This window comes from Pelmatolapia mariae, linkage group LG10_11 (genome assembly GCF_036321145.2).
Source record: "Pelmatolapia mariae isolate MD_Pm_ZW linkage group LG10_11, Pm_UMD_F_2, whole genome shotgun sequence".
Classification (NCBI taxonomy): Eukaryota; Metazoa; Chordata; class Actinopteri; order Cichliformes; family Cichlidae; genus Pelmatolapia; species Pelmatolapia mariae.
Window position 1 is genome coordinate 44,563,446 of NC_086236.1, and position 18,407 is coordinate 44,581,852.

At 39.0% G+C, this 18,407-nt stretch overlaps 1 protein-coding gene across 2 annotated transcripts in view; it reads left to right on the top strand.

Annotated features, from left to right (window-relative positions):
• Positions 1–18,407, top strand: part of col14a1a (collagen, type XIV, alpha 1a) — a 161,518-nt gene that overhangs the window by 134,728 nt on the left and 8,383 nt on the right. For both annotated transcript variants that reach the window (XR_010095193.2, XM_063488414.2), the window contains exons 40-45: positions 3,402–3,455; positions 11,037–11,090; positions 11,193–11,264; positions 13,864–13,899; positions 16,091–16,157; positions 16,299–16,490. Coding sequence is in view for 1 of the 2 variants with exons in the window: in XM_063488414.2 (XP_063344484.1) it covers positions 3,402–3,455; positions 11,037–11,090; positions 11,193–11,264; positions 13,864–13,899; positions 16,091–16,157; positions 16,299–16,490 (475 nt within the window). In the remaining variant the exon portion in view is untranslated. The remainder of the gene's footprint in view (positions 1–3,401; positions 3,456–11,036; positions 11,091–11,192; positions 11,265–13,863; positions 13,900–16,090; positions 16,158–16,298; positions 16,491–18,407) is intronic.

Below are 18,407 nucleotides of genomic sequence, written 5' to 3' on the forward strand. Positions count from 1 at the left end.
CAAACACTGAATATTTCATAGTTAAACTATAACTGAAACTTAAAGTTTTTTTCTTAAAAGTGGTTAAAAAAAATCGGTACAGGTAGAGAAGTTCAGAAAACTGTTCCAAGTTTGACTTGACTGTAAAGTTTCTTCAACCCTTCTCCAAAAAACTAAATGGGACAGTGTAAAATATGAATAAGTATGCAATACCATTATATCCAAATTAATTAAACTCTGTATTAAATGTAATAATACAAAAACAGCCCATTTAGTGTTGAAACTGACATTTTATGTGTTTTCAACATGTATGCGCAACTTAAATGTTATACAGGGAACTTATTCAAAGGAAAGTCAAGACAAAAGCAAAATAATAATAATAATAATAATAAAAATAAAGACTTGTGCACTCTTTTTTGGAGCTCTCTACAAAAAAAAAGAAAACCCATGGTGTATTATTTCAGAGGTAATTGGGTTAAATAGTGGCGGAGGGCGGTGACCCATCAGTAAAACAGAGCAATCTAAATTTGCAGTTCGAGTATTTTATCTTGCACAGTATATGATATCTTTAAAAGATTAAATTAAAGCCAGTGATAAACGGCTATGATTGAGATCACGGGGCCTCAGACAGTGTTGTATTATAAACACAACACAGTTCTGTACTGGAAATAGGGGGATATCCTAAAGCCTGTCTGAGAACAGAGTTAATCACTATCCACAAACGCAAGCTGAAACTCTATCATGCAGAGCAAAAAATGTATTGAAATAACATTTAGAAATGTTACTGTGCCTGAGCTAATTTCAGAGACTGAGGTAAAGTGGAAAACTGTCCTGTGGTTTCAAGTTTAAAAATGTTAAATTCTTCCTTTGAGTAAGGAATGTCTCATCCTCCGGGCTAAAGAAGATGTCGACCATCTAGGCTGCAAATTTCTCTGATGGTGTGTGGTGGGTTACATTAATGCATGTGACATGTGTAGAGTTATCTTTTGTAAAGGCTAAACTTGTGCTGCCACCCAGATAATATTGTCTTGAGGAAAGGTTTGGCTTATGAAAGCAGGAGATCCCAGAACACATGTACAGCTTATGACAGCAGGGCTTGATAGTAAAACAGTACAGCTGCTAAACTGGATGTGTCACGCACATATTTTGGCGTATTTACCATAAAAGAAACCCAGAAGTGTCGAGCAGCTGAAATCATTTTACTATAAAAACTATGTAAAATAAGTCTTTTTTGAAAGAAAAGGTGATGCAGCACACTTTTTATTTAACATTTAATATGTAGTGTTTGTGGATGTAGTTGATTGATGATTGAATAATTCTTTTTATTTACATTTACATTTACTTAGAGTCGCAATACTTTCATAACATTTTTTTGCTATAATTATTTTTTCTTTTGCAGTTTGCTTTAATAACTTTGTCTTTAGGTCTCAGTTGTCAACAATGATTTCATCAGTCTTTGTGTTTTGTGCAGACGTGGAGTTTTGCCTCCCCGCTCCACGTGTTTCTTGAAGTTTGTCGATATCTGAGTGAAAGTTGCAGGGGAGGTATTATTGCAGATGTCATGGGAGAGTGCACATCAGCCAACATCTGAACGGCGGCACATCGTTAATCATATGAGGCCTGTCCTCCGCGACCCCGTCCTGTAATTTGTAGAACCTTTAACAGTGTTAACTGTCCTGTTTTATGAGCCCTCCACTAATACTGAAGTGCAGAGATAAATCACCTCAGCACGCAGTCCGTGGCTGCATTTTGGAATTGGCTGTGTGTGCATTGACCTGCGGAGAGGCGGATGAAGGGGAAATGGGGCAGGAGATGGAGCGGCGGGGTCGACTGCTGATATGAAGACTGTCTGTGTCCAGAGGGTTAAAAGCTGGTCCTTTTTATAAATCAGATTTATGTCCACTGCCGTCAAAGCATTGTTGAGCAAGATAGCAAATCCTCAGCTGTTCTGACCTTTAGTAACACGTCTGTACGTATTTTAATTATTATGAGACATTTATGGATAAAGACTTTCCTTGTTATACTGTACGTGATTCGGCAGCTAAAACACTTTTTAAAAATTCACTGGGCTGTAATGGATTATAGTGCAAAAAGAAGAAGAAGAAAGAAATCAAATGAATTCACAATTTAAAGAAAATCTGATTTTGAGGGCTGATTTAAGTCCTTTGGTTTCCTGCTCATATCAGGTCAGCAACAACCAACATGACTGCATGGAAATACTAAAAATACATTTTCCTAATTATGATGAGATTCCTGCTGATGGACAACGATGCAACCTACACAAGCGGCCGATGATGTCACCGGCATTTATAAATCTGCGTTGTGCATTATGTGTTAATTACCGTTCAGTCATGTCCCGCTGATTTATGCATGGAGCAAGTGTTGTGTTCAGTCTCCAGGAAGAACTGGAGAATGTCTATTGTTTAAAAAGATTTAATTTGCTTCGGCAGTTAAAATTACAAGTTACAGCACTGGACCTCTCTGTGAAATCAGCCATCTGTCTTCACAGAAAGGATGACCCTGGATGGAGCCGTACAGTTTTATACCCCAACAAAAACAAGTATTCTTCCGGAAGCGACGTGGTGGTCTTGCTGTTTCCCTATGAGTCTTCTCTCCGACCTCGTATCTGCTCCTTCCTGGAATAACAGAGACAGAAAAAGAAAACACCTCCCTGCGTAGCCTTGATTATAAATATCCTACTGATTCTATTTATTATCTAAGTTCGAGACATTCTGTTCGGACTCCCTTGGCCCAGTAAATATCATCCTGAGTGTTAGCTAGTTATGATATGTAAGAATGCTGCAAAAAAAACCTCTGCACTCTACGTCAATCACAATATTTCAATTCAGTCATAGCACTGAATGAAGCTTCCGACCTTCAAAACATGGAGCTCCAACTCTTTAATGAGCCCATCACTTAAATAATTTTAATCCTAACACCAGCCGATAGAAACAAATAAAAAGCTGGGGCATCTTTCCCTCCTCGGCCCTTGCTCTTTGTTGTGATTAGTTTTTTTCAGCGACAGACATCTGTGTTCCTCAAGTTCTTCCATTTATTTGTCCATTCACATCCATTCCCACAGTTTTAACAAAATCACTCCATGATTATGCCAACATTCATAAGTCCTTACATTAATGCTGTTATTATTTCTTATATTGAAATAAGTTGTCACTGGTAAATTCAAAACCTGGTGTAAAAAAGTAGCTGAACATTGACAGTGCTGAAAAGGCCTTTCACAATAGCTGCACGACATGCCGTGTGGTTACAGTTTTAGGCAGGTTAGCATCAGTTTGGACCGTGGGGTTTCAGATTTGTTAGTGGTTACTACGTAGCTATGGCGTAGATTTCCCACTGAAGCATAAATCCTCAGTCAGTCTGTATTGTCACAGTAATTCAAACCCCTGTGTTTGTGTTTTTCTCAGGGAGTTCCCGGAAGTCCTGGCTCACCTGGTAGAGACGGTCCCCCAGGATCAAGGGTAAGATACTGACCTGATGTTCAGCTTTGCTGGTTCGTGTTACGCTGCCTGATTTGTTGGTTGTTGGAAATGTAGAGTGTAGTGTACTGTCTAATGCATGCATTTAGTTAACTACAGTCTGAAATACAGTACATAGGGGTGGAAGTTTTAATTTAATGGGGTGTAAAATACAATTCTGAAAGTGATCATCTAAATAAAAAAGGCACTATGGATAAGATCTGCAAAGATAAAACAGTAAAACAGCTGCATAATCACTCCGCTGTCATCACGAGAAAATGCTCTAATACATGCACTAAATAAGTTTTGAGGAAATATACATAGATAAACTGCAGTAAGTAAGGAAGATGTTAATATAGTATATAGTACTATTCATTAATATTCATGGCATTTCTTTGTTCTTTAATATGAAAATCAAAGTTTGCATTCAGTTAAATGAGTTAGATAAATAATACCATACAAAAGAAAGTGAAAACAGAGGTGTGTTTATTGAGAAAGTTTTTTGTGGTCCATTTCCAGCTTTGCACAGCAGCTTAATGTCCAGCTGCATTTCTCTGTTTAGTTTTATGTGTCTTCATAAAACCATGCATGTCTTCCCCCAGTTGTTCAGAGCTACATCACCCTGGTTTCATGTACAGCATTCACAGTATATGAGATCCAGTACTTTTAGGGCTCTGTGATACCAGCTGGTCTGTAGTTGATGCTAACAGCGGGATCAGACCTTACAATGCTCAACTGGACTGTAAATACCAAAACAGAAACGTAGCCAGAGGGTAATGTATCAGCAAGCAGAAAAAAGGAGGTTTATTCCAAATATGTAACAGAGTCATAGAAGCATGTTGTCCTGGTCTGGCTCCTGGAGAGGTGAAAGTCTTGCACTTCATCCATCTGCTGTCTCTTTTTTGGCCGACACATGTCCAAGCACTCATCCCCTCAGTGGTAGTTGTCAGAAGACGTCTTGCATAGTTTTCAAGCTTGTCATGTGGTTTTCTTGAGGATGCTTGCATGTTGGCCGGAGTTTCTTCTCACAGTGCCAGAGAGGTTTGGAGTTCATGAACTTTTAGAAGGAAAACAACAACTTACATTTTAATTTGGTTTAATTAAATCAGTCAGTGACATCTTTGTGAACTTAAACTTTTTTTACTTGATCTTTTTGCCACCTGAATTTAAATACAGTATTGAGAAAGTTCAAATTTGATTATCAGAAATTTTCTACAGAGTCAAACTGAATTCAGAGTGAAGTTTCCACAAATTGTACAGCTCATGCTAACTTAAAGTTGTGTTACACAAAGTACTTACTTATGTAGCACATGACTTTTAAAATTTGTAATGTTGTCTCAAAGCAACATCACACTGTGTACTTACCAGAAATGCCACTTTCACCAAAAACATTTTTATTAAGATCTGCAAGCATTTGTGCCTTTGGCCTTGTGTTTTTGCTACACTTTCGCATGAATACAATAAATACTGTGGAAAAAATCTCAAGCCATCCCTCATTCTTTATTTTTTGCTAGGAAAATGAGAAATGTATTGAAATGTGCAAATGTACATGGATATACAGTATATAAGGCAAAAAAAAGAGTTTGTATAAGTCTAACAAGCTTGATAGTCAGTATTTGGCATGACCACTATTATTCTTCAACAAAGCCTGAACTTTCTTCGGCAAGCTATCTTTCTACATGTCATTTAGTGAAATACGTATTTGATGCCCTACAATCCAGCCCTAATTATGGCTCTCAAAGATTGATTGTAATGTGGCCACAGCCAATTACAGACACTTCTGATCTCAACTCCTTGTATATAAAGCACACGTGTCCACACATTCACTTTCTTCCACTCCAACTTTTCCATCACAAGAATGGACAAGACCAAAGAGCTGTCATGGAAACAATTGTAGAAACGATTGTGGAAACATTATGCTTTGGAGCTGTTTTTCTGTTAAGGGAACAGGACAACCTCACAGCACTGAAGGGCCAAAGGACGGGGGCATGTACTGTAAAAAACTTAGATGGGAACCTCTTTCTGTTTGCTAGAACAGTGAAGATGAGTCATGTATTGGTCCTACAACATGACAGTAACTCAAAACATACCACCAATGCAACAACTGGCCTAGCCAGTCCCCAGACCTCCATCCTATTAAACAAAATCTGTGGAGGGAGCTGAAGCTTTGAGTTGCCAAGCAGCAGCCAAGAAACCTAAAGGACTTTGAGGGTTTCTGTGAGGAGTAGTAGGTCAAAATCCTTCCTGAGATCTGTGTAAACCTGGTAACCAACTAAAAGAAATCTCTTACTGCTGTGTTTGCCAACAAAGGTTTCTACTTTGGTATCAAATACTTATTTTATTACCTGATATGCAAATCAGTTTATAATTTTATTGTGCTTTTTCTGGATTTTTGTTTGATATTCTGTCCATTAAACAATGAAACTACCATAAAGCCATAAAGCCTGTTCATTTTCCCCCACTGTAATGATGACTACTTGAGACAAAAATTGTAAATTTAGATTCATCAGTCCATAAAACCTGTTTCCACTGATTTTCAGTCCAATACTTGTGTAATTTGGCACACTTTAGCCTTTTCCTGTTTCCTCTCCTTCTTGACAGCCATCCTTCCATCGAGACCATTTTGATGAGGATTTGATGAACAGTAGATGGATGAATTGAAGGCCAGATGCAGCCCTCAGATTTTTATTTTTATTTTTTTAAGTACTTTGAGATACTGTTCATCTGCTGTAGATAGTTTTTTAGGCTTGCCAGTTCTTCTGTCCACCACGTCTCCAGTTTCCTCAAATTTTTTTTAGGACACACTGCACACCATCCTGATTATATGTCAGTTTTTAGGTAATAGGTCTATGGGAATTATCTCTTTGGTGCAAAATTGGTCAATGAATTGTGTCATCTTGTTCGTTTGTGTTTTTTGTAGATTCCACTAAAGAAATTAGAAAATAAGCCTGTTTTGACACAGGCTGCTGCAGGATGGCAGGATGTGTAAAGAAAAAATGTTAAAGACTTTCAGAAAGCCTAAAGAACTTTTGCTCAAATTAAAAGAAAGTTTGGCTCTTTGGAAGAAAATTGTAAAGAAAGAGGGCTAGCTCAAGACTTATGCACAGTACTGTAAGCACCTAAACAGTGTAAAAGCACCTAGCATCTGGATCATCAGCTGATGATGTGCCCGTTCTCTTTCCCTCTTTCCACTGCGTAGCCACTCTGGTGATATTTGTTCACTATGAGTGCACCATACGGGTACTTGTAGAGCACCTCACGTAGCAGTACTGGATTGTGTGAAGGCTCTTAAGCACTTAACTTGTGTGTAAGGAAGAACGTCATTTGAGAAACACAGCAAGTGTATCTGTCAGACTGTGCAGCAAATACAGTATAATGATGCAGTCACTTAGTAAAAGAGTCCATGAAACTGTTGCATGATCAGTAGCAGCACTTCTCAGCTGTCTTAGTACACTTAAGCCAGTGAACTTAATGCAGACAGGGATTTGTTCTTTTTTTTTTCCTATTTCTTTTTTTTTGGACTCAGTTCTTTAATACTTTTAAAATATTAATGCTCAGTTTGATACCACTTGACAGACTAATGTACATCATTTATATTAGAGTGTGCACCATATTGTAATATTTTGAAACGTTAAAGGCTCTGCAGAGCTGCTACAAATGTGGATCGAGAGTTGGCTTGTGTGTTCAAACGCTGCGCTACAGACTGCATCCAACAACACTCTGATTGTAATGGAAAGATTTACAATCCAAAACACTGAGTCAGAATACGCTTGGTTTTTCACAGCTGACATTTTGGCTCATAGTAAAAGAAAAAGCTGAAGAATTGCTATTAACATAAATCATAAGAGTAAGCAAGCGAGCAGGAGCAACGCAAAGAAAGTAACACTGAAACTTAAGCAGCTGTGCTTTCAACGTATGTTTACTCAAAATGTCCTTACATCATCACCTCAACCTGCTGATTAGTAAAGTACAGTATTTAACTAATTAATGTCATAGTTGCCCTAAATTAACAGCATTATTAATTACCAGAATGTTTTTTTTCTGTTTCTGTAATGATTAATCAGTATGTGCAAGCTCTTTAATCAAAATAATAATTTTAATGCTATATAATTATTGTTGTCATCCATGAATTTTCAAATTGACTGCTTTACAAAACGGCAGATAGATTAAATAATAAAGCACATTATTATTATTTTTATTAAGATTTCAAATGAAAATCTTTACTTGCATCTGAATATTATGCTTGATTAATTTCTGACTTCTCAGAGAACTCCAGTATGCCGGCTCAAATTTGACTATAACAACATGAATTCAGGAATTTTTTGTTTTAAAAGGTTTTTGACAGGTTTCTAAAATAACATAACATAATACTGTATATAAAGTTTTCTGAAGCTTCTTAAGCGTATTTGCACTAAAAACAGATTATGAAACAGTTCAGGATTATAGCTGAAGCAACATATTGAATAATTTCCATCTACAGCTTTTTTCCTCTACAACTACCTACAGATGCTAGGTGTAAGTTTAAAAGGGCAGCTTTTACTTGAGGGGTTTAGTCTGCGAGCAACTGGTCCAACACAGCTAACAAAATGAGAATGAGTGGCAGAAACAAGGCCAGACACACACAGGCCGATTGAAATGATAAAGGGGTTACTGGCCGCTTGACACATTGCTCTAACGCTGTCTGGCAGAGGAAGATGGAAACAGCTTGAATACACTGAGGGGGGGGCAATTAAACACAGGTGCAGCTTATTAGGGTGGAGCGCACAATCACAAAGGTAGGAAATGCACCAGAGCAGGATGTATCTCAAACAACAGACACGGGGAGGTACAAAATCTAACAGGAAATTACAGATATAATCAACGGTTAAAAACATAATTTTGGAGCCCTGGTGGGACATCGCAATCACCAGCCTGGACTGTATCATACACTCAAGGAATACCGTGTTTACCAACCTAATTATTGAGTGTAATCGTGTTCAATTACTTTTCAAGAAGCAATTTTAGCTGCTCTCGATTGGAGAGGCGTCCCCTCTGCGCCACTGTGCACGACTGACCTCCCACATTAATATTTCATCAACATGCTACAGATCTGCCGTGAATTTTATGTTTTTAAAAATAACCCACAGTGCACTGGTGTGTAAACTCGCAAATTGTTAATGAGAATTCAGTTTCCATGCAAATAGAGAAAATATCTCTAATCAGTGCTTTAATTGCTGTGGAATTAAATCCAGCAGTGCTCTCAGGCTGAATGCATCCAAAGAAGGAGGGAATAGCGATAAATATCAGTTCATCAGATGTTATCGATGCAACAGCAATTTCTGATATCAACAGTCATTTAACTGCAATATAGAAAGGAAGCTTTTACCAATTGAGCAGTAATTAGAAAAACTTAATAGCCATTTACAATGTGTGTGGTACTTTTGGGATTAGCAATAAATGGGGATTTACACCAGCCACCAGCTTGTATCATCCAGTGTGTACAATGCAAGCTAGGGAAAGCAGATGATCCTTTCCTGATACAGTAAACCTGTATCAATATCACTCTCCTCCTATGGGCATACACACAGTACAGAAGTCTTTAAGAGGTGTATATAAGCCAAAGATAGCCTGGCTTGGAGAAAAAACAAACACAAGTCTGCCTAAAAGTGGACTGCTGCCAGTTAGATCAGATGAAACAACAGCAACTGTCTCCGAGGTACTTTATTTGTTCGTAATATCACAGAGAAATGGATCAAGCAAAGCTATAAATCTTTATTTTGTCAAAGTTTCCCAACTCAGGAGAAAACTAAGTTGATCCAAGTTTTCCCCAAGATCCAACCTGATGAAATTCTTGTCAAGGCCATCATTTTGGCTCGCACATGTATTATTTGGGATCTACCGGTGACTTATAAATTATCCAACACTGCGACGCTACAGTTCTCACAGCACTTTGCATAGAAAGTTTAACATTAATACAAAGACTTTTTAATAGAGGTTACAAAAACAGAGCCTGTGCACTGTTTATGGATATTATGCTGGAATTAGATTAGGCTCCCCACAGTTTCTCAGACTATAGCCCTTAAACCTGCAGCTGCTCTGATTCTGAAATGCAACAGCAGTGATACATTTTCATGAGCCTGACCTCTGTGAGAAAAGGCCGGAGACTGAATTTCTTATTTGAACCTCAAAGACAGAAAAGGAAAAATCAGGATTGTACTATAGCTGTAACTGATGATGTTTGTGTGTACATTAGACATTATATTAGTGCTGGATGGATACATCCTTACTATACTTGCATTAATGAAACATTTTGTGTGATTAAATGGTGAGTATTTAGTGCGACTGCTGGCGGACTTCTGCCCAGGACCTCAGCAGATTTGCTTCACAAAGATTTGAATTCTTGTTGCTCCTCGTTTGCTTTTCTGCTCAGACTGAAAGGATTTCAAAGTAAAATGTATTCGACATTTTCAGGCATGACTACTGGGAGGATCTGAGGCCCTCTCCAGAGTCCCATTAGTGGGTTGACGAGTGTTTACTGTGTGACACCAGAGTAACTCTTGCTGAAGAGTTTTCAGATGTCTCATACCAGCTCAGCTATTTCAGAGAAACTCCGGCATATCTTGTTGTGCAATAAGTGCAGATTTTGTTGTGCTGTCACAAACTGCTTATATTTATTTGAAAGGATGACAGTTTAACTTTGGTGACAGTAGGATGTAGCCCCACTGGGGAGTTTTCATTTGTGTCATACTCTCCATGTTTATGTCGCTTTGTTGTTATTAATGGATGGCTTCCCCTCACAAAGGTTAATCTGAGTCTGTTAAGGCTGAAGGGGACTCAGTGTTTAACCACAAAGTACATCCAAACTGGAATGAAAGGATTAGCTTAACCTCAGGTTAAGCTGTTCTCCAGACCACTCTGATGCCGTGTTCAGCATCCAAACTGTGTATTAATAACAGGGAATTTGTTCAATTTGAATTACAACTATATTTTGACATAAAACAAATCCACCATCATGTCATTTAAAATCATGTTATTATATGTGAGCATTCAGAAAATTGGCCTACACAATTTCAGTGTGCTTCTGATGTAAAAACTGTGCTTTTGAAAAAGAATCACCGCATAGTACATAAATGTATCATGCATGAAGTGGTAGAGGTGCATTTAAAATCACAATAACAATCACATAAAGGTTTATATTGTAAGGTAAAGATCCTGCAGCTATAAGCGAGCACTTGGCAACAGTGGGAAGAAAAAAATCCCTTTTCACAGGAAGAAAGCACCAGCAGAACCAGGCTCAGGGAGGGGCGGCCATCTGTCAGGACCGGTTGGTGGTGAGGGGTGAGGATAGACAAAAGACGCAGTGTGGAAGTGAGTCAGGGATGAATAATAACTTATGATTAAATGCAGAGCGGTGTGTAAAAGTAAAAGAGAGTGAAAAATAATAAAACTGTGTTTTGTATAAAATTAAAGTAGATTTGATTTGGTGTGTGCAGTTACCACCAGCAGAAGCTGCAGATGCAACAGCGTTTGGGTTCCCAGAGAAGCCCACAGGATTTAAAAGAGTGCAGCTGACTTTAATAAATGTACTGTATTTCACTCATGCAGGGTCTGCCAGGTAATACTGGACCACAGGGACAACGAGGACCCCCAGGACCAGTTGTAAGTCTGTTTTCTTATTAGTTCCACTGTGATTTTGTGTGAAAAATCCACTTGATCCCTCAGCTTTCAGCCGTCTTTGTTCTCCATCTGCACCTTTCTCAGGGAGCACCAGGAGCACCAGGAGCTCCAGGACCAGGTGGGCCAACAGGGCCACAAGGGGATCAAGGAGTTCCTGTGAGTGAAAATGTTTTTTTTGTTTGTTTGTTTTTCGGTTTTGTTTTTTTGTTGTTGTTAAGATTAGTATGATACTGCATTTCTCTGAGGACTTCGCAATGAAATATTATGACATGATGCGCTGTGTATGCTGAGAAAACACCTTATTGTCTGACCAGAACCATATTAACCAACCCTCACATAAACCTACCTACACAAAGTTTAGGAAGTGTAAATACACATTTTGTTTTTTCCTCATATTCAGATGTAATTAGTCCTTGAGGAAACTTGTTCTCTTCCACTTTATATTTCCCTTTTCCTCAGCTTTTGAGCAGTAATCAAACTAACATCACAACCTCTGCCAAGGAGGTCATGTTTTTGGTAGTGTGTGCATATGGGTCATGTTAACATGTTAACAAAAATTCATCTTACGAGGTGCTTAAGGTCAACTTAATGATTTACTGGTCGCAAATTGAGATAAAGCCTTAAAACTTTCATTTTAGCTTTAATATCAGAAGTACAGTTAGTCAGACTTGTTTAGCCCTTTAAAAGAATTTGTGCAGGAAACATAATTTTAGATGAGGATGCTGAGGAGAAGGTGTGGGGATCCATGCTTTGTGTAATGCTAACAGGAACAGATGATACTGTGGATTCCTGTGACAGCTAATCTAGTCTTGGGTCAGCTTTGCAGGCCAGCAGCAAGTTTGGCTCAGACAGTAGGGCTATAAATCACTTCCTCTCTCCTCAACATATACCCAAAAACAGTGAGAGATCACATCTGGCGATTCTACGAGATACAGGAGGGCGGGGGGAGCAAACACTTTATGAATGTACAAACATGCATCTATTAAATGAATGAATGGAAAAACATCTCCCTTCCTGGGGTTTAGTGTTTTATTAAACTTTGAGTTTCAAACTTTATCTCAACCAGAAATTACTGATTCAGTGTCTGTTCTGCCCCCTGCAACCTTTCACCAGTGCTGCAGGAGAATATTTTTCTTCTTAAACAAGTTGTTTAAAATAGCAGACAGTTAATTCTGGGGGGAAATTTACCACTTTGCTTCAGAAGTGAGTCTTAGAGTACTCTACCTGTTTGTCTGAGGTAGAACCTGGCACATCTATCCCACTACTCTGACAAATTAGATAAGGGACAGAGTGAGCATAGAGTTTAAAAATGCAGAGAAGAAGGTCATTCAGCACTTTCTACAAATTCTTGCCTCAAGCATCTAATGTGAAACCCAAACTGTTCTGTTAGGGAAGACATGGTGCATCTGGAAATACTATGTGCCATCTGTAAATATAGGGATTTATGAAGCTTTATACTAGAGACCCAGAGCAAAACATATGCATGGAGGTCTTTGGAAGGGAGAAGACTGACTGAGAATCTAAATATGCTTTACTCCTTGATTGACTTGCATATTTGCCAAATCTCATTCTGGTTGTCAGTAGATGTTGAAACACGTCGTAGCTCTCACCGATGTCCTGAGTTTGTGGGACTGAGACCATGTGACCTGGACCGGATACAGTTTCTGGATGTGGTTTCCAGCTAGTCAACCACCTGAGGGGTTTTTAATTTATCTTGCTTGACTTGGTAGCGAGGAGTCCTGCGTTTGCCAGTTACGAAAAGGAAAAAAAGGAACAAACCTAGTGGCTGTTTTATGAGTCCACATTTGAAGTCTTCGTAAGTGGACTTTCCTTTGCAGATAAAATGGGAAACATTTTGAGTGAAAAAACACCAACTCTGCACTTTGGAAGGACTCTTTGTATACAAGACATGATGGAAAGACACTTTTGATTGAGTCATAAAAGAAATGTGATTTATACCAGAGCTGTACTTCTGTCTTTCTTGTGCTCTTTGGCACCTGATGAGATAGTCGACATTTATGTGCCCAGGAAGATTCAGAACCTCCAAACAGGCACGCAGCGGAGGTCCAGGAAGAGACTTTTATTGTTCAGACCTGCACTCCAATTCAGCCACTGTGTCAAATGTTGGCAAAGCCTTTTTATCATCTGTGGTATAATATGCATATAATATCCCAGGCCAGCATGCACGCATTTTCTCTATCCCTCTCAGCTCAGCCTCCCTTACACACACAAACGCAGCCTGTCAGTTGGTGGTCAAGGACACGTTTTCCCAAGATCAACAAAACTTTATTCAAAAGCTGTAGCAGCATCAAACTGATATTTATTGTATCAGCTCACAGTTCACGCGGCCAGGAAATCTTTGTCTTTTATTTGCCTCTCGATTACAGTACATTACTCTCTGATATGCAAGCTTGGCAGGTATTTCAGAGTACGCGCGTACTGTGTTCAGATATGCATCTCTGTGCTTTACAGTGTTGACATTGGAGGAAAGCAAGCCCATCCAAGACACAGATGATGCCCTCTGTTTGTGAGCACACTAACTTTGGAGCTGTTTGAGTGTTATGGAAAGAAAACAAAGACTCTGGGCTCCTTTTGTCATATTTTAGATGTATTTAGTTGCACTATCTGTTATGTCAGAGATGAAAAGAGATGAAGAGATGGGGCTTGATGAGATGGGGACAGAAAAAGAGATGGCTATGTGTGAGCATTCAGCCCTGTTGACTGTTTATTCTCCTCTTGTGCTTTTATGTTCCAGGGTCCTGCTGGTACCAAAGGCGATAAAGGAGAAAGAGTAAGTCTTTCCACTGTTTTGCAGCTCTTTAGAGCAAATCCTGTTTTACTGGTTTTATTTTGCTGTGGAAATACAGTTATTTTTGCTGAAGTAAAACTTCTAACAATTACTCACTAATACCTCCCGCCCTTGTTGTGGAGAAACCGCAGCGCTCCGCAGCACGCAGTCACCATTTCCTGTTCGTCTTTTTGCACAAACATTCACTCTATTCCTCTTGCTCTCCCTCAGCCTCGTTTAAGGCGCACCAAATCAAATCAGTGTTCATGGTCCAAATTTGCAGCAGTGCAGGGTCTGTATTTCTGCTGACACGGGAGAGAGGCCGTCACCGCCGAGGGCTTGAGAGACACGCAACTTGCCAGCTTGAATCGAACCTGTAATTCCTGTTTCTGCTTCATTTTAAGCAACTGTTGGGGACATTTGTACCCTGCTGCAGTTAATTTCAGTACAACGTGACATGAGAGGCTCGGAAAAAACGTGCGAGAGGATTTTTTTTCTTAGTGTATATTTGGGTGAGGTGGCCCAGTTGTGATGGTAGGAAAGGTCTAGTGAATTGTGTAACTCTGAAACAATACATTTTTAATGCAATGTTATTTTTAATGTGTATTCTTGCTCTTATATAAACAAATACTTAAAAAAAAACACCTGATGCTCATAGTCAGAGAGACAGAGGTTCAGATAATCTGACATTAGGGGGCAAATTTAATAAGCAGGACAAATTAGCAAAGATGCACTCAATCGAGTGTAAGGTAGCCAGTCCACTTCAATAATGATCCGCATTTTATCGAAAGCAGCACACACTTCAGTAGTACAAAAACAAACAGACCTGCTCATCGGCGGTGTATGTTTGCACAGCTGTTCTCTGGGTAAATCCGACAGCACAGGTGGAGCATCAGAATAACAGTTGACCAGCACGATATGTGAAAAAAGACAAAGAAATATCGTAGTGTCAGATTTCCATCATTCGCAAGTACTGCGATTGATGCAGGTATTAATTAAAGTACTATTACATACTCTAAGATAAAGACATTAATCTACACACTTCAGATCTCTATGAGTCCTGTTGAATGCTGCATTTGGTACATAAAAGCTCTGATATTAGAACGCTTAAAAACTACATGAAAGTTACGCTCTGTGTGTGTTTGTATTGGGATTTCCCTTCCTGAGTTCTGGTCTGTTTCATTAAAATACTTGTTTTTTGAGGACTAGAAATATGGGACCATGCTCATAGCCCTGAGCCATCTACCAGTGGCAATTACACATGAATCCTGCTTGTCCATATAAATGAGACATGCTTCTATTCTCTGTGAAATTTGATGACATTTGTGGTAAATTACAAGCTACAAACCTTTTAAATACTTTCCTCTCTAAATTTTTGCTCAGCAAAACTGACACAGTGCCTCTTAAGTAACTACTGACAGCCACTTTTTAAACAAAATGACAATATGAAAAAAAGTATGACAAAGAAGACCCAAAATCTTTCTGAGCAGGTAAAGTCCCATGTCAATCAACAATGGGACAACAGTTCTCTCCCAAAAGACCAACAGCTGGTGTCTTCAGATGTTTTTAGACTGTTGTTAAAAGAAGAGGGGATGATACACCGTGCTAAACATGGTGTTGCTGCTATCAAATTGCTAATATTTTTCATAAAATAGTGAATACTTTTTAACATTTGATATTTTTTCTATTTTTTATTGGGAATAATATATGGGTTATGAGAGCCACAAATCATTGCTTTTTTTTTTCTTTTTCTTTTTTAATTTGCATGTAATACAACGTCTCAACCTTTTTGTTATTGGCTTCGTAATTTGATCTTTTTTGAGATGTAGTCTGGGTTGTTTTTCACACTTTGAAACGCCTCCTGTGTAGTACTCCTCATGACAAGTTAACTGCTGTGGTTAAAAAAAAAAAAAGATTAATTTTTAAAATACAAACTATAGGAGCACACTCAACAAAGTTAGCCCAAATAATCAGTGTAATTAAATCTGGATTTATATTTAATCGTGCAGTTTTCTCAAACTTGCTATGGTTCTGGCTTTCTGTTTTGTGTCAGTGTGGAGTAAAGGTGGAGTACACTCATTAAACACCCATGAAAAAACACCCGCCCACCACTTTATCAACGTCTGATCTGGAAGTTTATGTCCGTGTGGTTGTGTAAAGTCAGATCCTACGAGCTCTGTGTTTGTTCTTCCAGGGTGATGTGCAGTCCCAGGCGGCTGTGCGAGCTATTGCACGTCAAGTGTGTGAACAGCTCATCCAGAGTAAGTAATCTCGATTTTTTACAGATTAACACGAGCATGCTTCATTACTTCTGTTTTTTTTTTTAATAACAAAACATACATAAATGTCAAAAGTTAAATCTGGGTATTTTCAAATCATTCAATCTCCACCATCTATTTCAGGCCACTTGTCGCGTTACAACTCCATCCTGAACCAGATCCCCATGCAGCCAGCGGTGTCAGTCCGAACAGTGCCTGGACCACCGGGAGAGCCGGGTAGGAGAGGCCCCCCGGGTCCTCAGGGAGAGCAAGGTCCACCCGGGAGGCCAGGCTTTCCCGGTACTAACGGCCAGAACGGGCAACCAGGCGAGAGGGGTGAGACATAAAGCTGTGCTCATGGTTAAAAACCGGGTTTGTTGACATTAGACAACTCATGTCAACAGGCACACATTGGTCATTTTTTTCCCTTATCACTGCTATGACTGAGGAGTCCATTGTCACTCTTTCACTAACCGTTTTGCCAACATCCCACATTTAACAGCATCAAAAAGACAGAAACTTGAGTATTTATTAGGCATGTGTTTGTGTGTAATATTTAGCAAGACATAAAGAAAAATACAGTCACAAGCCTTTGGAGTAATTTAACGTCTTTAAGACAAATAATAGGAATATTAGCTGCGAGATACACATGAAATAAAAACTGCATATATGGAGTCAGAAAGTATAGCCCCTAGTGTGAGTTGCACTCTGGGTAAAATAAGTACCAATTTTCTGACTATGAGTACCATCAGATAAACCTGTCTGGTTCTGCTGTGCTCATTATTTCAGCTATACATTGTCAGTGTCCAGACAGAAACCCGTCATCTCTGTGAATTATACATTACAAATGCTGAATTTTGAAAAGTTGCTTTAAACCCCCAAAAGCTCAACACATTGTGTAAAAAAAAAAAAAAAGAGTTTCCATGTCACTAATTATCAGTGAGAAAAAGAAAGGATTCGGGGAGGGGAAAAAAGCAAGAAATTCTCAAACCCGCCTGCTTGTTTGCTGTATTTTGTGGTCTGTGTAGGTTCCAGACAAACTCACAGTCAGCATCAGCGCTCCTGTGAGGTTTAGTCCAGGCCAGAAGACAGTAACTCTAATATCCATGAGGTCATTCCCCTGCCACGAGCTCTCAGAGGAGAAACAGCCTTTATGAGGCTCCATCCTCATCACGAAAACACGCAACCCACACTGAAGAACCACATGCTGAATGAGCCTGCGCATACACACACACAAACACACACACACACACCCACACACTCACACGGAGAAGGCTTTGGAAAGCTCAGAGCACTTGAACTTGTGTCAGGAAGTGTCAAGGTTCAGGTCTTTGAGTCTCCCTGATGACATTTATGATCTGTAGCCACTGGTCTACTACAAACACACACACTAATTTACTGTTTTATAGACTGAACTGAAACCAGAGTAAGCATCCATTCTAAGATGTATGGCTTTCATATGAACAGATGGTGAGCGCAGGGCTACCAGAATCGGGCTCAACAGTAGAATACTTTTCAGTAAAATTGACAGACAATGAGACAATGGAGTTGCAATCATCAAGTTACAGTCATAATGAAGCCACCGTAGTAGAAAACGCATTTTTATTTGAGGTAATGTAAAATGTTTTCCAGCCTCGTTGTGCTTACTTCCTTTTTATTGATGCAATTGATTAAGGCGGCCGTAAAAGCAGCACGGCAGAAAATCTGCACATTGGTTTTATGTGGTTCTTTAATATTAGAGTGTACAAAAAATATTCCATTAGGTCATTCGAACAGCTGCGCAGAGCAGACGTTGGGTTTATCATACATTTTATTGGGCTGATCACAGAGGCATAATTCATTTAGCAAATTTTCTATGAAAATATTCACAAAGTACAACGTTGGAAGAGCAAGTGTTGGACAATTACTCAGAAGCTTAACTACTGATAGAGACAGCAAATGTAAGATCTACTCATCCGAACAAACAAACAAAAGTAAGAGGTTGTGCCATACTTGCCATACTTGTTTGGTAATAGTGTTCAAACTTAACACTTGTGAAGGTGCAATGAACTCATGAAACTGATTAAATTACAGTCTGTAGACACCTTTAGGTTTGGGACATTTTGGAAAGACGACTACAACAAATGAATGCTTAAAACTACAGTTAGGCTAATAATTTGTTGGAGAAAGACAGCATTTTTGTATTTTTGGCTCCACCGTGGTGGATTTTAAGCCAAACAACCAAGATGGGAATTATTATTTGGAATGTTTTTT